This window comes from Corvus moneduloides, chromosome 10, assembly GCF_009650955.1.
Source record: "Corvus moneduloides isolate bCorMon1 chromosome 10, bCorMon1.pri, whole genome shotgun sequence".
Lineage (NCBI taxonomy): Eukaryota > Metazoa > Chordata > Aves > Passeriformes > Corvidae > Corvus > Corvus moneduloides.
In genome coordinates, this window is record NC_045485.1 from 23,462,155 (window position 1) to 23,478,223 (window position 16,069).

Consider the following 16,069-nt stretch of genomic DNA (forward strand, 5'->3'; position numbering starts at 1 on the left):
GTCTGGACTTAGGAAACCAGAAAAATTGGGGCCACATGGTCACAGAATTATTGTGGAATAAATCATATGTTGGGGCGCAAACATGTTTCTTTGTTTGCTTCATTCCTTTTCTTGATCATCTTTTGAAGAATGATCCAGAGCCCAAAGCACCTGAAGCTGCTGCTAATTGGGCAAGGGCCTGTGTGTCACTTAGATTTACTCATTCCACATACACCCCCTCACAACATAATTAACAGTGGTGGCACTGCTAGATAATTAAATTTAGTTTTAGGCAGAGGTCAAGTGACCTGGATAGCTTATATGAGGGCTGATGGCCTTCAATGAGTAAATCAAAAATAGTGATCTCAGGGTCCCCCACTGCTCATAGCAGAGCTTTGGGTCATTAAGGTGCTCATTGCTCACCAAGGCCTGTAGGAAATATGGCATTTTCACATTTCCCCACTTTACAAATGGAGATGAAATAGAAAAAACAATGACCTGCCACAGAATGATCCCAGTGTCTGTGGCAGTGGAAACGGAAATGGAGCTGAGGAGGGATGAAGGGACTGAGTGGGAAGGGCTGTGTGCTTCTTCTGTGGTTATTCTGTAATGAAAGATGGGATGTGGTAACTCAATTCCTTCATTTGGCTTGGTGGTGCCCTGCCCATGCTGCATCTCGCCCATAGCTGTGCCAGTGCTGGCTGGAGCAGCAGGGTCCAGCTGCCATGCCCAGAGGGGACCTGCCAGGTGGAAACTCAATTTCATGCCAAATGACTCACAGCAAAATATTTTTGAACCAGTTCAACTGAGTACTTTGTTTTGAGTCACGGTGACTGTAGCTGCGAGTTTTGTTTAGATGCTCCTGGCAGAAAAAAACAGTGTATGGAGAGACACAGATAGATTGGTAAATAAATAACTAAAAGAGTAACATATTGGAAACTTAATTTTTTTATGGAAAAAGCTTCCTGCAAAAAATGACTGCTCAGCTCAAGCTTTTCCTGCAGCTTGGCTGGGCACCAGTACAGCCCACGTAGCAGCCATGGCATCTCTGGAGGTCACTGGGTGCACATCTCCCCTCCAAGGCTCCTATTTTGCCCCAGGCAGCCTGGAAACAGCAGCCCTCTCTGGGATTTTCCTGTCACTTCCCTCTATCACTTTATACATTTCTAATTTCAGTGATAACAGGAGGGTTCTCTACATTTTTCCCATCTCGATAGGCAGTGGATAGATCATAATTAAATTGCAGCATAGCTTGGGACTTGGCACTCGTGCTGAGGATCAGGGCAATCTGTCTATTTGCTGGATTAGACATACATATATATATATGCATATATTAATCCTTATGTTTTTCACAAATAATCCTGTGTGTTCTTGGATGGAAAGCACATTAGAACAAGCCAGCGTCCTCTCTCATCCTGTTTGTTCCTCCCTTCTCTCCCTGAGAACAATGACAGCACGAGGAAGTCTCGCATTGGTTTGTTACCAGTTTCCAGGCAGTTTTGCTTCCAGCTCCCCAACTACAAGCGCAACATGGCAATCCCTGGGCTGGAACAGACACAGACAACATCTGGTCTAGAAAAACACCACAAAAGATTCGGGAGTTTCTTGAGTTTAGCATTTTGATCAAATTTACCTTTTTATATGTGAGTGAGGGCTATTGACTGTGCACGATATTAAGGAGTGATGATTTGTAGCTTGGGAAAAAGGGTTAAATCCAGGCAGGCTGCCGTCACTGCGGGTGATGTGCAGCCCCGCGCGACTTCCGCTACCTGCCACTCGGGCAGTTCATTACCAAAAAAATCACATTCTGCTGCGCCCTCACAGCCCTGCAAGCTGAAACGCCGGCGCTGCCGTCCCCAGTCCCTGTCAGCCCTGCTGCAGTCAGGACTAGTAAATGATAAGCCAGGGATGCATTCCCCCACTGCGGGCTGCCCAGCGAGCCGAGGGCAGAGGCACTGGCAGCACCAATCCTGCTGTTCTGGGGAGGCTTCAGCAGCTCCTTCTGGCCTTTGCTCCGTCCGTGTTCCGCAGTCCTGCCTGGTGAGGCTGCACCTCCCGCACCAGCAGCAGCACGCAGCCTCCCCACAACTGCACGGCTGTTTGTAATACCATTTATTATTACTTTTTGGAGCACATCTCCAATCAGAAAGTGTAAGAAAATCCCATCCGCCTGCCAGTTGACTCATGTGTAGGGTTTCCGCTTCCCAGATCTGCATATTGTAAGCTCCTGACACAAGTTGATGTTGTAAGTACGGCTTCCATACGGTTCTCTCAAAGGCAACAGATTTTTTTATACATATATATTTATATACGGCACCTGGTTTGGCAGGAACCACATCCGAAAAAGGGAAATAAGGAAAACTAAAAGCTGACTCTACCTAGCTATTGCTGGCTTGGGAGGGGGTTTGGCCAATTCCAAACACAGCATCAATCTCTGATTCCTACTCCGGATCAGCATGGGAATTGGTAGGGCTGGGATGGCTCCCGAGTGCCGAGCGAACAGGTCGACAACAGGTCAGCAAATCCAGGTGTGACATCTGGATCCAGCTGCAGAAGAGCCAAATCTCACTGAGCATCCCGAGGAGCACAAAGCAGGCGGATGGCTGCTCCTCTGGCCTTGGCGCTTCCCACACTCCTGCCTGGCCGAATTTGGGTTCAGCACCTGAAACTGGGCGGCTTTTCCCACCGGACCTGACAGGCACCACTGTCCTGGGGTCCTGGGATGGGGGAACCCAGGCGGCCTGGATCCCTGTGCCTTTCTGCCCAGGTCCAGCTTGGATCCGAACATCCCTGCCCGCGCTCTCTCGGGGGGATCTGCGTGCTGAATAAGCCCGTTTGTGGGGCACTGGGCGTGCACCCCCGAGGGTCCCGATGCTCGGTCCCTCCGAGGGTCCCGCGGCCACCACAGGCTGCGTCCCCGTCCCCTCCCTCGCCCCTCGCAGCCCCCGCCCGCCCCTGAGGGGGCTCTGCCCGCCCCCGCGCGGCACCGCCCCCTGGCGGCGGGTCGGGCGCCGCCCCCGCGGTGACAGACAGGGGCGGCGCGGGGCCGTGCGGGCGCGGTGCGGGGCGGGCGCGGCGATGCGCCGCCGCCGCCGCCATCCCGACGCAGCCCGCGGCGAGCCCTGCCTGCCTGGCCGCCCCTAGCCAGCCGCGCTGCGGGCGGAAGGGCAGGGGCGGCGGCGGCGGCTTCTCCTTCCCGGCGCCCCGCATGAGGAGAGGCGTTAAATAGCGCCAGCGCCGCGGCGGCCGCCACTGCCCGCTCGGTGGCGGCGGGGCCGCCTGGCCGGCGGCGGAAACATGGCGAGCGACTCCCCGGCGCGGAGCCTGGACGAGATCGACCTCTCGGCGCTGCGGGTGAGGCGCCGGGCCGGGGCTCGCGGGGAGGGATGCGGGAGCGGCACCCCCCCATCCATCCATCCAGCCAGCCAGCCAGCCATCCATCCACCCATCCACCTATGCATCCATCCATCCCCCGGTGGCGGGGAGATGGGGCTGGGGGGGCCGCGGGGCTCGGTGTGTGTGTGTGTGTGTGTGTGTGTGATGTGCGCCTGCACGTATGTACATGCGGGTGGATAGCCGTGTGCGCGTGCATGTGCATGCCCGCCGCCGCGTGTGCGCGCATCCACACGTGTGTGCATCCGCACATGTGTGTGTGTGTGTGTGTGTGTGTGTGTGTACCCGCCGCGTGGGGCTGCGGGCACGGCCGTGCCCCCGCAGGTGTGTGCGTGTCCGTGTGTGCGTGTCCGTGTGTGCGTGTCCGTGTGTGCGTGTCCGTGTGTGCGCACCCGCGCAGCGCGGCGGGGACGCGGGTGCGTGCGGCCGGGCGGGTCCCCGCGGCAGGGGGGCGCGGGGCCGGTGCCCCCCGGACCCTGCCGCGCTCCGATCTCCCCCCCGGCAGCACGCGTGGGCAGGCGGACACGCAGGGACCGCGGGGCCGGGCATCGCCGGGGTGCGGGGCTGCGCCCCAGACCCCGCTTTCCTCGCCCCGGCTCCGCAGCCTCTCTCCATCTCTCTCCCGCTGTGTCCCTGCGCGCTGCCTCCTCCTCACCCCCCTGGAAAATGAAGCCCAGCGTGTACCCTTGAAATGTCTGGCTCGTCAGAGGTGTCAGCCTCGGCGTGGGCTGTGGCCTGATGTCCCCCCCGTCCATTTTTCCTGTAACTTTCTTCCTTCTCCCCCTTTCTCCATTTTTCTGGCCGTAAGAACAGCTCGTTGGGAACGAGCACGGGGAGTCATTGAGAGAAACAGCATTTATGCGGGAGGCAGCAGCCAGGCTGCTCCTTGCAACCCGCTGGCATAGACAAATAAATAAAATTAGGCAGAATCCGCTGAAGACTTGAACAAGTGTATTTTTAGAAATATTATTTGCTTCAGTGCAAAAAAAAAAAAAAAAGGAGAAGTCTATCTTTATTCACTTGCCCTACTTTCTTCCTGGTGAGTTTCTGGTTGATTAATAGTGTAGATGATTGCTCAGCAATACACAGTGTACATGAGATTGGAATGGGGGAACCATCTGCCTTAAAAGCAGACCTGGAGCTGGTTTCCCCTCTTAGGTGGAAGGTGCCTTGGGAGAAAGGTTGCTGAAGCCGGTGGAGTTATTCCAGGAGAACAGTATAATTTGGGGGGGAGGGGGCCCTCTCCTCCTTCCCCACCCTCTGTTTTTTTATTTTAATTTTTTGTTTAACATCTGTGTCGGGAATTGTATTTGAACTAGGGTACCATTTCTTTTTAAAACTGTAGCCACACGTGCTTAGGTTTGGGGTTGGTTTTTTTTTTTTTTCTGTTTGTGGCTTTTTAATAGCAATGCACACCATATACAGTCAGGGTTTTGTTTTCACTTTAGGAGGAAATGTATATTCCCTCCCTCCCGCTGAGACCCAGCGGCAGCGCCTGGTCGGTGAGCAGAGCAGTGCTGGCATTTCAGGGTAAACGGAGACAAGGGGACCTGAAACCCCGACCGACAGCGGGGTGGGACAGCAAAGCCCTGCTGCCCTGCCCAGTGGTGGCCAGTCTGCCAGCACGGGGCTGCTGCCACTCAGACCTCTGCCCCCTCTCAGGGGAAAGACCTGCTATGGCACTTTCCTGTAAATTATGAGAGATGTGGTGGTTTGCAAGCGAGACAAGAATAGGAACTTAATTTGCCAAGGAATAGATCTTCTTCTAAACTAAGCTCCTCTAGCACTTAGAATAATTGTTAAAGGTCGTAAATTCAGCAGATAGGGCACGAAGCGTGAATCATTCCATGGGGTCTGAATCAGAAATCAATAGTAAATTTGCTGCCTGAGCACAAAACATGGCAGGGAGGAGTAATTCCCCAAGCCTTGCAAAATTTTTATGTATTAAAAAAGAAGTGTCACATTGCTGCGGGTTTGTAGATGAGTCTGGGGGGAGGAGATGTTGCTCTTGTGCTGCTTGTGTGTTTAAAGGGGTGAGGGGTGACTCTGTGAAATGCTGGGAGCAGGTAGTGACTCAAAAATCTGGCTAAGGGGATGATTTGTTCCCAGCAGCGGGGAAAGGAAGCACTCAGGACGCTTATCTCTGAGTTTGACTCACTGAAATGTTCCAGGAGGCTGGGGCTTATGAACCACAGGCAAATGTGTAAGAAAGGTGGACCTTTGACTCCCAGTTTGCTCTGTCCTTTGCTTTGGCATCCCTCCTCCTGTCCCAAGGAAGGGAGGTGGATTTGCAGCGTGGCAGTGTGCTGTTGAGGGCTGAGCATGGCACAAGCAGAACCCTGCACACCAGTATTCATTTCAGTTTGCTGCTGACCACGGGCTTATAGGGTGGGATTTGTAGATCTGGGCTGGAAGGTGACATAGGAGGTGGCAGGAGCTCCTGTTTTTGCCACACTGTAGAGTTTATTTTGGCCACTCAATCGGGCTCCACCACAGCAGTGCATCTGCTTGACGTGCTGGCGGCTGGGCCAGGAACAAAGCACTGAATTCTGATTAAAATGCACGGCCTGGTGCATCGAGTAAGTGCACTTGGGGCTGGCTCCTGCCTTCTCTGTGACATATTTCTGTCCATCACTGGGCACCGTGCTCATTGCTGTGGTACCCAGGAGTGCCCTTGTGGGTGCAGAGGGCTGATGGTGCCAGGATAGGAAGGATTCTTAAACCAGAGATCTTGCAGTGGTGGTGCTGGTAATGAGGATCGTTAATGTTGGAGAAAACTGTAACTTAAAACAACGAGGCCATCGAACAGGTAGCGCTGCATATTATACTGACAAGGGGATAAGATAAACTACATTGTAATGTTCTTTTGTATGGGCAAGGAGATATTTTTGCTAGTCCACTCAGCATGTTTAATAGCCGGATGACCTGGTGGTGTTATTAGCAGAATAATGATTAACGCAGGGATTCACACAGGCTGTTGACAGGCATGTTGGAGAAACAGATTTTTGCAATAAATGAGAATGAGCATGAGGAGGGATGAAGTGGGCTGTGGTCTCTAGTGGTAAATGCACAGCTGATCCCAATAGGAGAGAGCAGAAAGATGGGGCTGGGTTTGGTGTTTTTTCCCCTGCTTTTCTTTTTGTCTCAGAAAATGCAAGAGCCCGTCATCTCTTGCTGAAGGCAGTGGCCTTGATCCTTCTCAAATATTCAGGTCAATAGCTTTTCCTCTGCTGCATCCATCTGCAGGGCTGGGCCTCTGGCTGATGTACCAGCGGTGGCAGTGGGCTCTTCTGCAGTAGCTGCCACACCTGGATTCATTTGAGTTGCTTTGTGAGGTGTGTGGGCGGTTATAGAAGATCTCAGGGAGGAAAACCTTTCCCAGGGAGCTGATAACCCCTGGGTTGGGACTGGTTTGGGGCCAGCAATCCCCCCCCTGCTCACAGCTCTTCTTTGTCTCCCAGGCAGGGTCTTGCCCTGGGCATTGGTCACCAGGCTCACCTGGGATGTACAGCTTGGCTCAGGGTTTCCTGCAAGGCAGGGAGTTTAAAAAGAGCCTTTTTGGGGAAGAAGCAATTGTTTTCTTCACGTACCTGGATGTTGCTTTTGTTTTGAACTCATTAACAAAACCGAGGCTTTTGTTATTTACTTTAGTGAAGTGCTGACCATGCATTCTCTGGAAACTGTATCCTAAAATCGTTTGTTGTTTTGGAAAAGCCTGGCCTTTCATGCTCAGGCTTGGAGAGGAGACAGTGCAGAATTTAAGGAGCCGGTGAGTATTAGCTGTTGCTGGGAAGAATTGGATGAAACCCAAAAATGTCACTACTCTTCCTTTAGCTTTGCTTTGTACAAAAGTGAAGTTTCAGTGGCCATTTGTTTGCATTAGTTGATCACTGTCAATGAAGATAAAAGCTGGTATGTTAAAAACCCACAAAACTCAAACATGCTGGCATTGTCTTGTTTCTAGAACTTTGCCAGTTTATGGCATATTTCATCATCATTAAAGATTTAGGAGAAGTTCTAATGGGGGATAAGCACTGCGAGCCACCACTCAGGAGCATTACCCTGGCAGCATTATTTTAGGTTTCTTCTTCCACCGCCTTTTAGAAAAACTCTGTAGCTCAACAGAATTTGGGCAGCTTTTGTAAAGGTCACCTTCCTAAATAGAAATAGGAACAAACTTGACTGGAGATGACTTCTGGAGATTAAAAACAAGACACGAAAAGCTTTTTTTTTGCTGTGTTTTACGTGATAATGCTACCATGCAAAATTTGGGGCAGATGTTCAACAAATAAATATATTTATTCACAGTTCCCGAGGAAAGACACTCTGAGGAGTATTCCATCAGGGACTTAATCTGTCCTCTTCCAGTGTCATTCAGTGCATGTGTAAGCTATGGACCATGACAGTATCCATGTACTTTGTCTGTTTTGGAGCCTTTTGAGTTCTAAACCATAAAACTTTGCAGCAGAATACTGGTCTCTGAATCATAGAATGGTTTGGGTTTGAAGGGACCTGAAAGCTTATCTAGTTCCAAAACCCCTGCCATGGGCAGGGACACCTTCCCCTAGACCAGCTTGCTCCAAGTCCTTTCCAGCCTAGCCTTGACTACTCCCAGGGATGGGGCATCCACAGCTTCTCTGGGTTTTATGTTTCAGTGCCTTGCTACCCTCTGAGAAAATAATTTATTCCTAACATCTGATCTAAATCTTTCCTCTAATTTAAGTCATCCCAAAGGGATGGCGATGTCCAACTCCATTCCTTGAACCATTGGTGCAGGCATGCATCCTCTATGCAACCTGTGCGTATTCTTGTGTGTGCTCATTAAAAGTTCCAACAGAAAAGGGTCTGTCTTCTGTCAGATCTTTCTCTGGGGTTGATTGTATTCTTTTCTCTGCCTTTTGGAGTTGTGCAGCCCAGCTGCTGCTCTTCTGCAGTTACTCTTCAGCACTGGTTACTCTTCCCCATCTTTGCAGTTTTTCCACAACACAGTAGTGTATGGTGTTTTTGAAAGCATGGAGAGTTCTCTGTTCTCACTAGTGTTCCTTTGCTGGGCAGCCATAAAAATTAATAATTTGGAGTGAATTTATGGCAAAATATATGCTTGAGCAGGCTGAAGTTTGAGCACCAGCACTTTGTTGAATCGAGCTTTGAAGCAACAAAGAGCATTTGATTGGTGTGCATATTTAAAATAAAGGGTCTGTTTTTAATCCATGTGACAAGGAAGAGTTAGAAGAGGTTTTTAACCTTGCTTTGTGAAGGTAGTTTTTGTCTGCCAGGCTTGTAGATGTAGTGGTGCAGTTTGTATGGGGTGAGGGAGGAAACAGTTTCCATTTTTTCTGTAGGTGAATCCCCATGAATGAATCGCCCATCTGTGGAAAAGGTCCTTGGAAAGTATCATTCATGTAAGGCCAGGTCAGGTGAAAGCTGCAATCACCTCCTGGACTCAGGCTCAGAGCTGCTCCATGCAAACCCGTGCCTGACTCCTCCTAATGCACTCTTACCCTTTGGAAGAGTAATTATAGACACCAGTGAGAGTTCTGTGACTCTGACCTGCAGACCAAGGACGGGGTATTGATCCCTTTCTCATTTCTTCATGCCTCATATATAAATGGGGAGAATCCTGCTAGATTTCCCGTGCTTCCCCTGGTAAAAAACTACCAACAGGCAAAAGGGTGCCTGTTGTGAAGAAACAGCATTGGCAAAAACTGTTGTGCCTTGGGGTGTGGAGGATGGTGTTGAGGGCTCAGGACCTAGCACCTGAAGGCAGCTGCTTGCCCTGGGCTGCCAAGGGAGCACACATGCTGTTTTCCCTTACTGCCAGCTACAGAAGAGGCTGTGAGCCTTGCAGAATAAAAGGCAGACCCTCATTCCCCCTCCCAGGGTTTTGGCTGATTTTTTCTCCCTGCTGGTAGCCTTTTTGGCCCTGACTGCTCTGCAGATGTAGAGCCTCCACCACATGAGTTTTCTGTTTGCTGATGCTCAGGTGCCTTCTTTGTTACCTTTCACACAGCCATTAAAGCAGGCTGCAGGTCAAAACCCACTAGTGTAAGTCATTGATAGCTCCGTTTAGTGAGAGGTTGTGTTTCCCACTTAGAAAGCCAGTAGCTTTAATTTCCTTCTCCCCAACCCCCTTCTCCTGTCCCGTTTTGTCACTTTGAAGTGTGGCTGCACGTTGGAACTGATGGTCAGTCTGCTCCGGGCTCAGGAAAACAATTTACGTAAGTGAGATTTGATGTTTTCCACGTAAATCATTCATGATTTCTAAAGGAGTGTTGGCTAAGGAACATGGTGCTTGGAAAATGGATACTTCCTCTCTCCCTGCATTCCTCCTCCATGGCTGTTTCTAGATGAGCCCTGTGAGGGGCTGAGCATCCCCTTCCTGCAATAGGATGAGGATGCCCAGCACGTAGGCCCCCAGCCCTGGGGACCTCCTCCAGTGGCTCATTAGTGAAAGGAGAGGAAAAGCCACCAAGGTTGGAAAACACTGATAAGAAGTTTAGTTGGCACTCAGTTCTATCTCTCTGCACGCCTGATTTTTATTTTGTAATGGCCAATCAGAAAACGTTTCCCTTTGATCCAGAATGTTTCTTTTCCGTGTTAATTGGCTGCAGTGCTTGCCAGAAGTTCAAGGTTGTGTGTTGGTAGTAAATGATGGCAATCAGGCGGGCAGCACTGGAGTGGCCAGGTTGGATCCCAGCTCCTGCTTCCACCCAAGGGGAGCCAGCAGCATGTCCTGCCCCACACTCAGAAGCTGAGTTACCCCGACCAGCAGAAGGGGTTCCCTTGGCTCTGCTGCAGGTAACCAGCTGTGCTCTGCCACAGGAGCCCTGTCAGAAGCTGATGGCTTCATGGAAACACCATCCTTTGCCAGTCAGTGACGCCTGGGTGGGTGACATGGTCCCATCCTTCCTATATGGATGCACTGGGGTGAAAACAGCCCTAGCCTCTGGCAGATGTGGTCCCTGCCTGGTTTGTGCAGCTGTGAGCAGTGAGCTGCTCCTCCGAGCAAAGCCTGAGCAATGCAAGTTCAACATCCTCTTGGTTCTGAGCGCTCCTGCTGCAGCGAGGGTGGGTGTTTCTGCTTGCCTGAGCGCACGTGTGGTTTTCAGCTTCAGAGCGCACAAAACCTTTTGTTACAGTTTTTGCTTGTTCCCTCCAGCGGTGGTATTTCAGGGTGCAGAAGGTGTTGCTTTCAGAACAGTAAATTGTTCTAAAAGCAGCGCTCTTTAAAAGCCAGGGATATTGCCTCACATGCATATTCCTTTATAAGCTAACAAAAAAAGTAAATAATTTATGTGGCTGACGGTTTCCCCTCCCCTTCCTTTTAAAAACTCCCTTTTCTCCTAATTTTGAAACTCGGCAGGAAAAAGCCTGCTGCCAGCTGAGTCATGTGTTTAGTGCATGACAGAAGTGACTGTTTGGGATCATGCCCTTAATCCGCTGGATGGTGACTTTAGGATGCATTGGAGGTGGTAGAGTCTTTGCTGAGGAAAAGATCGCACAGCTTGAGCCTAATAAAATGTGTCTAATAACCGCTGTAGCATGCTATAGAAATACATGAGATCAAAGCTTCAGAGGCATTTATTTTCATAATTTGTGGGTCAGATCCTTGCAGGACTAATTGGATGCTGTTTGATGTCCAGGCAACAATAGAAATCTCCCTGTAAATCAGAATATATTTGCCTTTTCCTTTTTCTTTCATACAAAAGCATAAAAGCTGAGTGTGATTTTGAGATAAACTGGCAAAAGTGAAGGCACAGGTCTCCTCCCTACCTCACTGCAATCTTTCTTAGCTGTATTAAGAGGGCAGTGAGGCACTGGAATAGGTTGCCCAGAGAAGTGGCATATGATCCAGGCCTGAAAATTTTCAAGGCCAGGTTGGATGGGGCTTGGAGCAACCTGGTCTGGTGGGTAGCATCCCTGCCCATGGTGGGGGATGAGCTTAAAGGTCCCTTCCAACCCAAACCATTCTGTGATTCAATTACACTGAGGCCATATAGCTGGCACAGTGACCAAAACAAACGTGTCTAGTTGTCAGATGTTGCTTTAATTAACATTGGTACTTCAGGAGCATTAAGCCTGATGGCTGTTGCCTACCAGGCTACTGCTCCCCAAAACATGAGCCAGGATGAAACCAGAGAATGAGTTTTGATGGTGCAGCTCAGTGTACCTCACTAGTTGTGAAACTCTGGTGGTATCTCAGCACTGTGGGAGGTCACCCCCAAAACACAGCAAGTCGGATATGCTGTGGGCTTTGCGGGGCACTTACAAAGTTCTTGTATTTATATATATAAAAACAATGTGTATAAATATATATAAAAATAAGCATGGTTCCAACTGTTCCCTCTTGAGTGGAACAGGACAGCAGGGTGTGGCTATGAGTGGCACAGCTTGTGTCCCTGTACCTGGCACGTAGACCTTCTTCAGAACACAAGCCAGAATTTTCCAGGCTCACTCAGATAGGAGATGCCAAAACAGCCGTGAAACATGGCTGAGAAAGAAGGTGCAGTGCCCTTAAACCTGTGGGGTTTGTGGTTTATGGTCCCACTGAATACTCGTGGTAGGTGTTTGGGGAAGGGGCTTCTCTCGTGCGTCTGCAGGTGCCACCATTTGGGGAGAAAAGAAAGATGGGTGTGCAAGGCAAATGTTTTTGGAGGAGAACCAGAGGCCAAAGCAGCAAAATGAAAAGGACTTTAAATGTGTTTTCTGGCCATGCAGACAGGCTGTCTTCAGTGCAATAAATCTTCAGCCTTTATGTATTGATTAGCTTCAGTAAATAGTGTGATGACTCTGCTCTTCCCATTGCTATTCTGTGGGGATCGGTGTGTTAGTATGGCTGAAGAGGCTATAATAGCTAAATGGGATTCCAGTAGTGAGAGCAGTTTACAAATGCTCTCCAAAGTGATCCTCGCAGCCAGTGTGACTGTGTTTGACTGCTCTAAATGTAAACAAGTGCTCCACTGGTGACGAGGCTGGTAATGGCCATGTTTTCTAATGGGCAAAACTGTGTTCTCCTTGCCAAGTGTCCTGCAGTGACTGTGCCCTGCCCTGGCAGGGATGGTCCACTGGTTGGGGACCTGTGATGGGCTCATTCTGGGGGGGGTGAGTGAAGAGGAGAGGCTGAAATATGGGGCTGCCTGGCTAGAAAATGGAAAATGGCTGAAAATGTCCTTTCTTATACCAGCCATGCAATATGATGCAGTATTCAATGTGATGCTGGGCACAGTTTGAAGTGATTTTGCTTGTTGAGCTTTGCCCCTGCTCTTGGAGCCAGGGACGTGATGTGGCAGCCTGAAGGTGGTTGTGTTTGAGCTGTGGGCAAGCCCCAGATCCCTGAGCATTTGCTACAGTAAAGCATGAACAGGGCAGGAAGATGGCAGGGACAGCAGCTCGTTGTCCTTGTGGAGCAGCAATGGGAGGAGGGATGGATGGATGGAGAGATGCTTTAGCTGTTAGTTGCCATAGCTGAAAGCCCATCCAGAAGGCTTTCCATTGGCATCTCCATGTTTTGTGACAACCTGTAACAACACCATGGTGCAAGAGCTCTTCCAGAGCTAGTTTGGACCACGAGCTGAAATTCCAGGTTGCTCTGGAGACAGTGGAAGGAAAGATAGGATGGAGCAGATGTAAAATTAGCATAACAATACACCTTTAATTCAACTTGAAGGAAATAATTGAAGACTAGTTGTCACTTATGCTTGTGACCTCTGCCAAGATGACTCATGCTGCAATATAATATGAGTCACTTGTTAATGATGGCCTGTTAAGGAAAAAGTGCCAAATCCCTGTAACTTCTTCACTGTGCGCTGTAAAAGCCAGGATGAAGAACGGTGCTCAGGATATTATTGCCTAGAAGTAACTGATACTTAAGAGTGCTGAAGCACCTTTACTTTGCTCTGGGTGACTCTGGCATGGAAAGGCAAAGGTCCTGAGCAGAAATGCTACTTCTCTGGCCTTGGTTTAAGAGCCACACAACACTGTGTACCTCTCCTCCCCAGCACTGCCTTGACATGATGTTGCCCGAGGGTGGGGACCCTGATAACTTTCCTTCCTGCCAGATGGCTCAGCTGGCCAGAGGACAAGTGCCTGCTGGTGGGAGAGAGGGAGGGAGGGGGGTGGGTGGGTGGGTGGGTGCTCAGCTGTGCAGAGGGCATGGAAAGCCATGGCCACCTCTGCAGAACATGGGGAGGGAGGTCTTGGGGACAACCTAGCCAATGGGAGAGTGGGAAGGTAGAAATAAAATAACTCTGGGAAGGTTCCTGGGCCACCAATGATGCAGAGCCCTGGGCTGGAGACCTGCAGCCAGAAGCAGGGGGGAGGGAGGTGAGGAGCTGCAGTCTGTGGCCCTGTGGTCCTGTGCAGTGAGGGCTTGGCCAGGCTCAGCTTCTCCATGAACTCCTCACTTCTGCAGTGTGAGAAGTTTTTTATGGCCTTAAGGAACTCGCAGTGCTCCTGCAGCAATTGACTTGAGCACTCACTTGTTAATCATCTACTAGATGTCTTAAATGCTTCCTCTTAGTGAACTAGTGTTTTTCCTCAATAAATGAGATTTCACAATCCACAGAAGAAAGTGAGAGCCTGGTGTGAAGGTGCTTGTGACCAGGGGCAGGAGCTGACCAAGGAGTGATCAGCTCCTGTGCTCGGGAAGGGGTTTCTCAGTTGACAAAAGCCTCATGATTTTGTCTGTAGTCAGGAAATTCTGTGAAATGCTGACACACAAAGTTAACTTGAAAGGGGAGTATTTTCCCCTAGATCTCATAATTGTAGAGAAGCATGGAAAAAGGCCTTCCTGAAAGATCATAATCCAAAGGGCAAATAGAAGACTTCAAGTAGTTTATTGAAAATTCAGAAGAAAAAATGGAGATAAATGTGTGAGGCCTGCCTTCTTCCCCAAGTGATAAAACAGATCCCTGAGCTGCTTGTGCCATGCTTTCATTTTCCAAGTGAAAAGCTGCATTACCTCTACCATCCCTCTCTTCTGCCACCTGTTCCACGGTGTATTTTGCCCTCTGGACTTTGCCTTGGCAGTCCAGACAGATCTAGCATCCATCCAGGATCTTGCTGCCTTAGACAGTACCAGTGTAGGCACAAGGAGACAGGATGGTAGTGGTGAAGGGCTGTGGAGGAACGTTGAGGCATGAGGGGATGAGGAAGAATGGACCTGAAGGGAGAGAACTTTGCACTTGCATGTTCGTATGAAGGCAGTCTAAGGCCTGCCCTATGTACTGAATGTACGAGTTGGTTGTATTGCAGAAAATGGTGTGTAGTACCTTAGGAATAGTTCTCTCTGAGGTGTGGAGGAATGTTACTTCCTGAAGAGAAGCTGCCAGTGCAGTAGGACCCAGATCTTCACCACATCTGCGTTTTGTCTTGCTCGTTTGATAATGATCACCCTATTCTTTATCAAGTTCCCTCTTTGGCGTAGTGCTCCCGCTGCTGTGGGAGCTCTCAGGAGCTCTCATAGTGCCTCTTGCCCAGGCAAAGGTTTACCATGTGATTGAACTGGAGGGATGCCTGGCAGGTGGGCAGACCATACCCCCCCAAAAATGGAGCAGCGTGGTTATTCAGTGAGAAAGGGCATAAGTTCAAAGCTGAACTTGGTTTCTCAATAAATCGTGGGTTTGTTTTTGCCTGTTGTCGTGACCTCTTCCGTGCTGCTGGTGTAAAGCAAAGTGCCTGCACAGAGGAAATGTCCTCAAGAGAAGATGCAAAAGCTCTGCTCATTATCAGAAACAAGTAAAACTGCTCCAAGCTAATATGGCTGCCTAAAAATAGAAGTGGTGTTAGGGGGAGGGACTGTCTTCTGTGTTCGTTTGCCCTTGATTTTCATGACATTTTGCTGCTCTATATTGTGTGTCTTGTTCAGGGGACTGTGTCCTGGTCACAGTGGAGTAATTCACAAGAATGTGGGCTTGTGTCAAAAAACATCATGAGGAGGACTGAAGAGCTTGTTGCGGTTTAGCAGTGAACTGGCAGAATGCAGTTATTCAGGTTTATTCCCTCATCCTCCTGCTCCTCACAGGTTCACAGCCTGTCCCTTGCTGTGATCTTGAAGCCTCCCCTGAAGGAGGGGGAGGCCTGAAGAAGGGATGTGACTGGCAGTGAGGCTCTGGGGTGGCATGGATCCCTGGTGCTGTGAGGTGGTGGGAGCAGAGGACATCCATCATGTGTGCACCTTGCCAGAGAGGACAGTCATACCTCAGCTGAAGGTTGCAGCATCTACTTTGCAGTTAAGGAAAAAAAAAAGAAAAGAAGAAAAAAATTACTTATGAGACTTAATTACTGAGTTATTGTTATTCAGTATTTAAAGCCCAAGTTTCATAACTGCCTTGTGATATCAGCATTCATGTTCTTTGTCAGTATTATGCAAGCAGCTCACCTTGTGATCATGAAATACTGAAAAGTGCTTTCTAATGCTCACCCTCGTTTCTCAATGAGTCCATAAAACCTCTTCTGCTTTCCATTAATTATGGAACAATGGGACATTTTCCTCTTAAAAAGAGCTGAGCCTTCTTTGTTTTTTCTTCAAGTTCTTGAGCCGGCTGCTCCTCTGAGACCTTTCTGCTCCATATGGCTAGACCAGAGTGGGCATATCCTCTGTCCTTCGCTGCACTGTCTTTTGCCGCTTGGGACAAAGCAGGAGGTTTGTGGACCAATCTTAGGGGCAGAGGTCTTGCTCTACTGAAGTGGTTCCAGC

The 16,069-nt window shown here is 49.6% G+C and overlaps 1 protein-coding gene across 9 annotated transcripts in view; it reads left to right on the forward strand.

Moving 5' to 3' along the window:
• Positions 1 to 3,076: 3,076 nt before the first annotated feature.
• TNIK (TRAF2 and NCK interacting kinase) overlaps positions 3,077 to 16,069 on the forward strand; it is a 152,100-nt gene continuing 139,107 nt past the window's right edge. For 5 of the 9 annotated variants that reach the window (XM_032118851.1, XM_032118857.1, XM_032118852.1 and 2 more), the window contains exon 1: positions 3,078 to 3,333. In XM_032118851.1, the coding sequence (XP_031974742.1) occupies positions 3,277 to 3,333 (57 nt within the window). In that variant the 5' untranslated portion in view covers positions 3,078 to 3,276. Of the gene's footprint in view, positions 3,334 to 16,069 lie in introns of all 9 variants that reach the window. The other 4 variants (XM_032118849.1, XM_032118848.1, XM_032118856.1 and 1 more) reach the window with 1 other exon arrangement.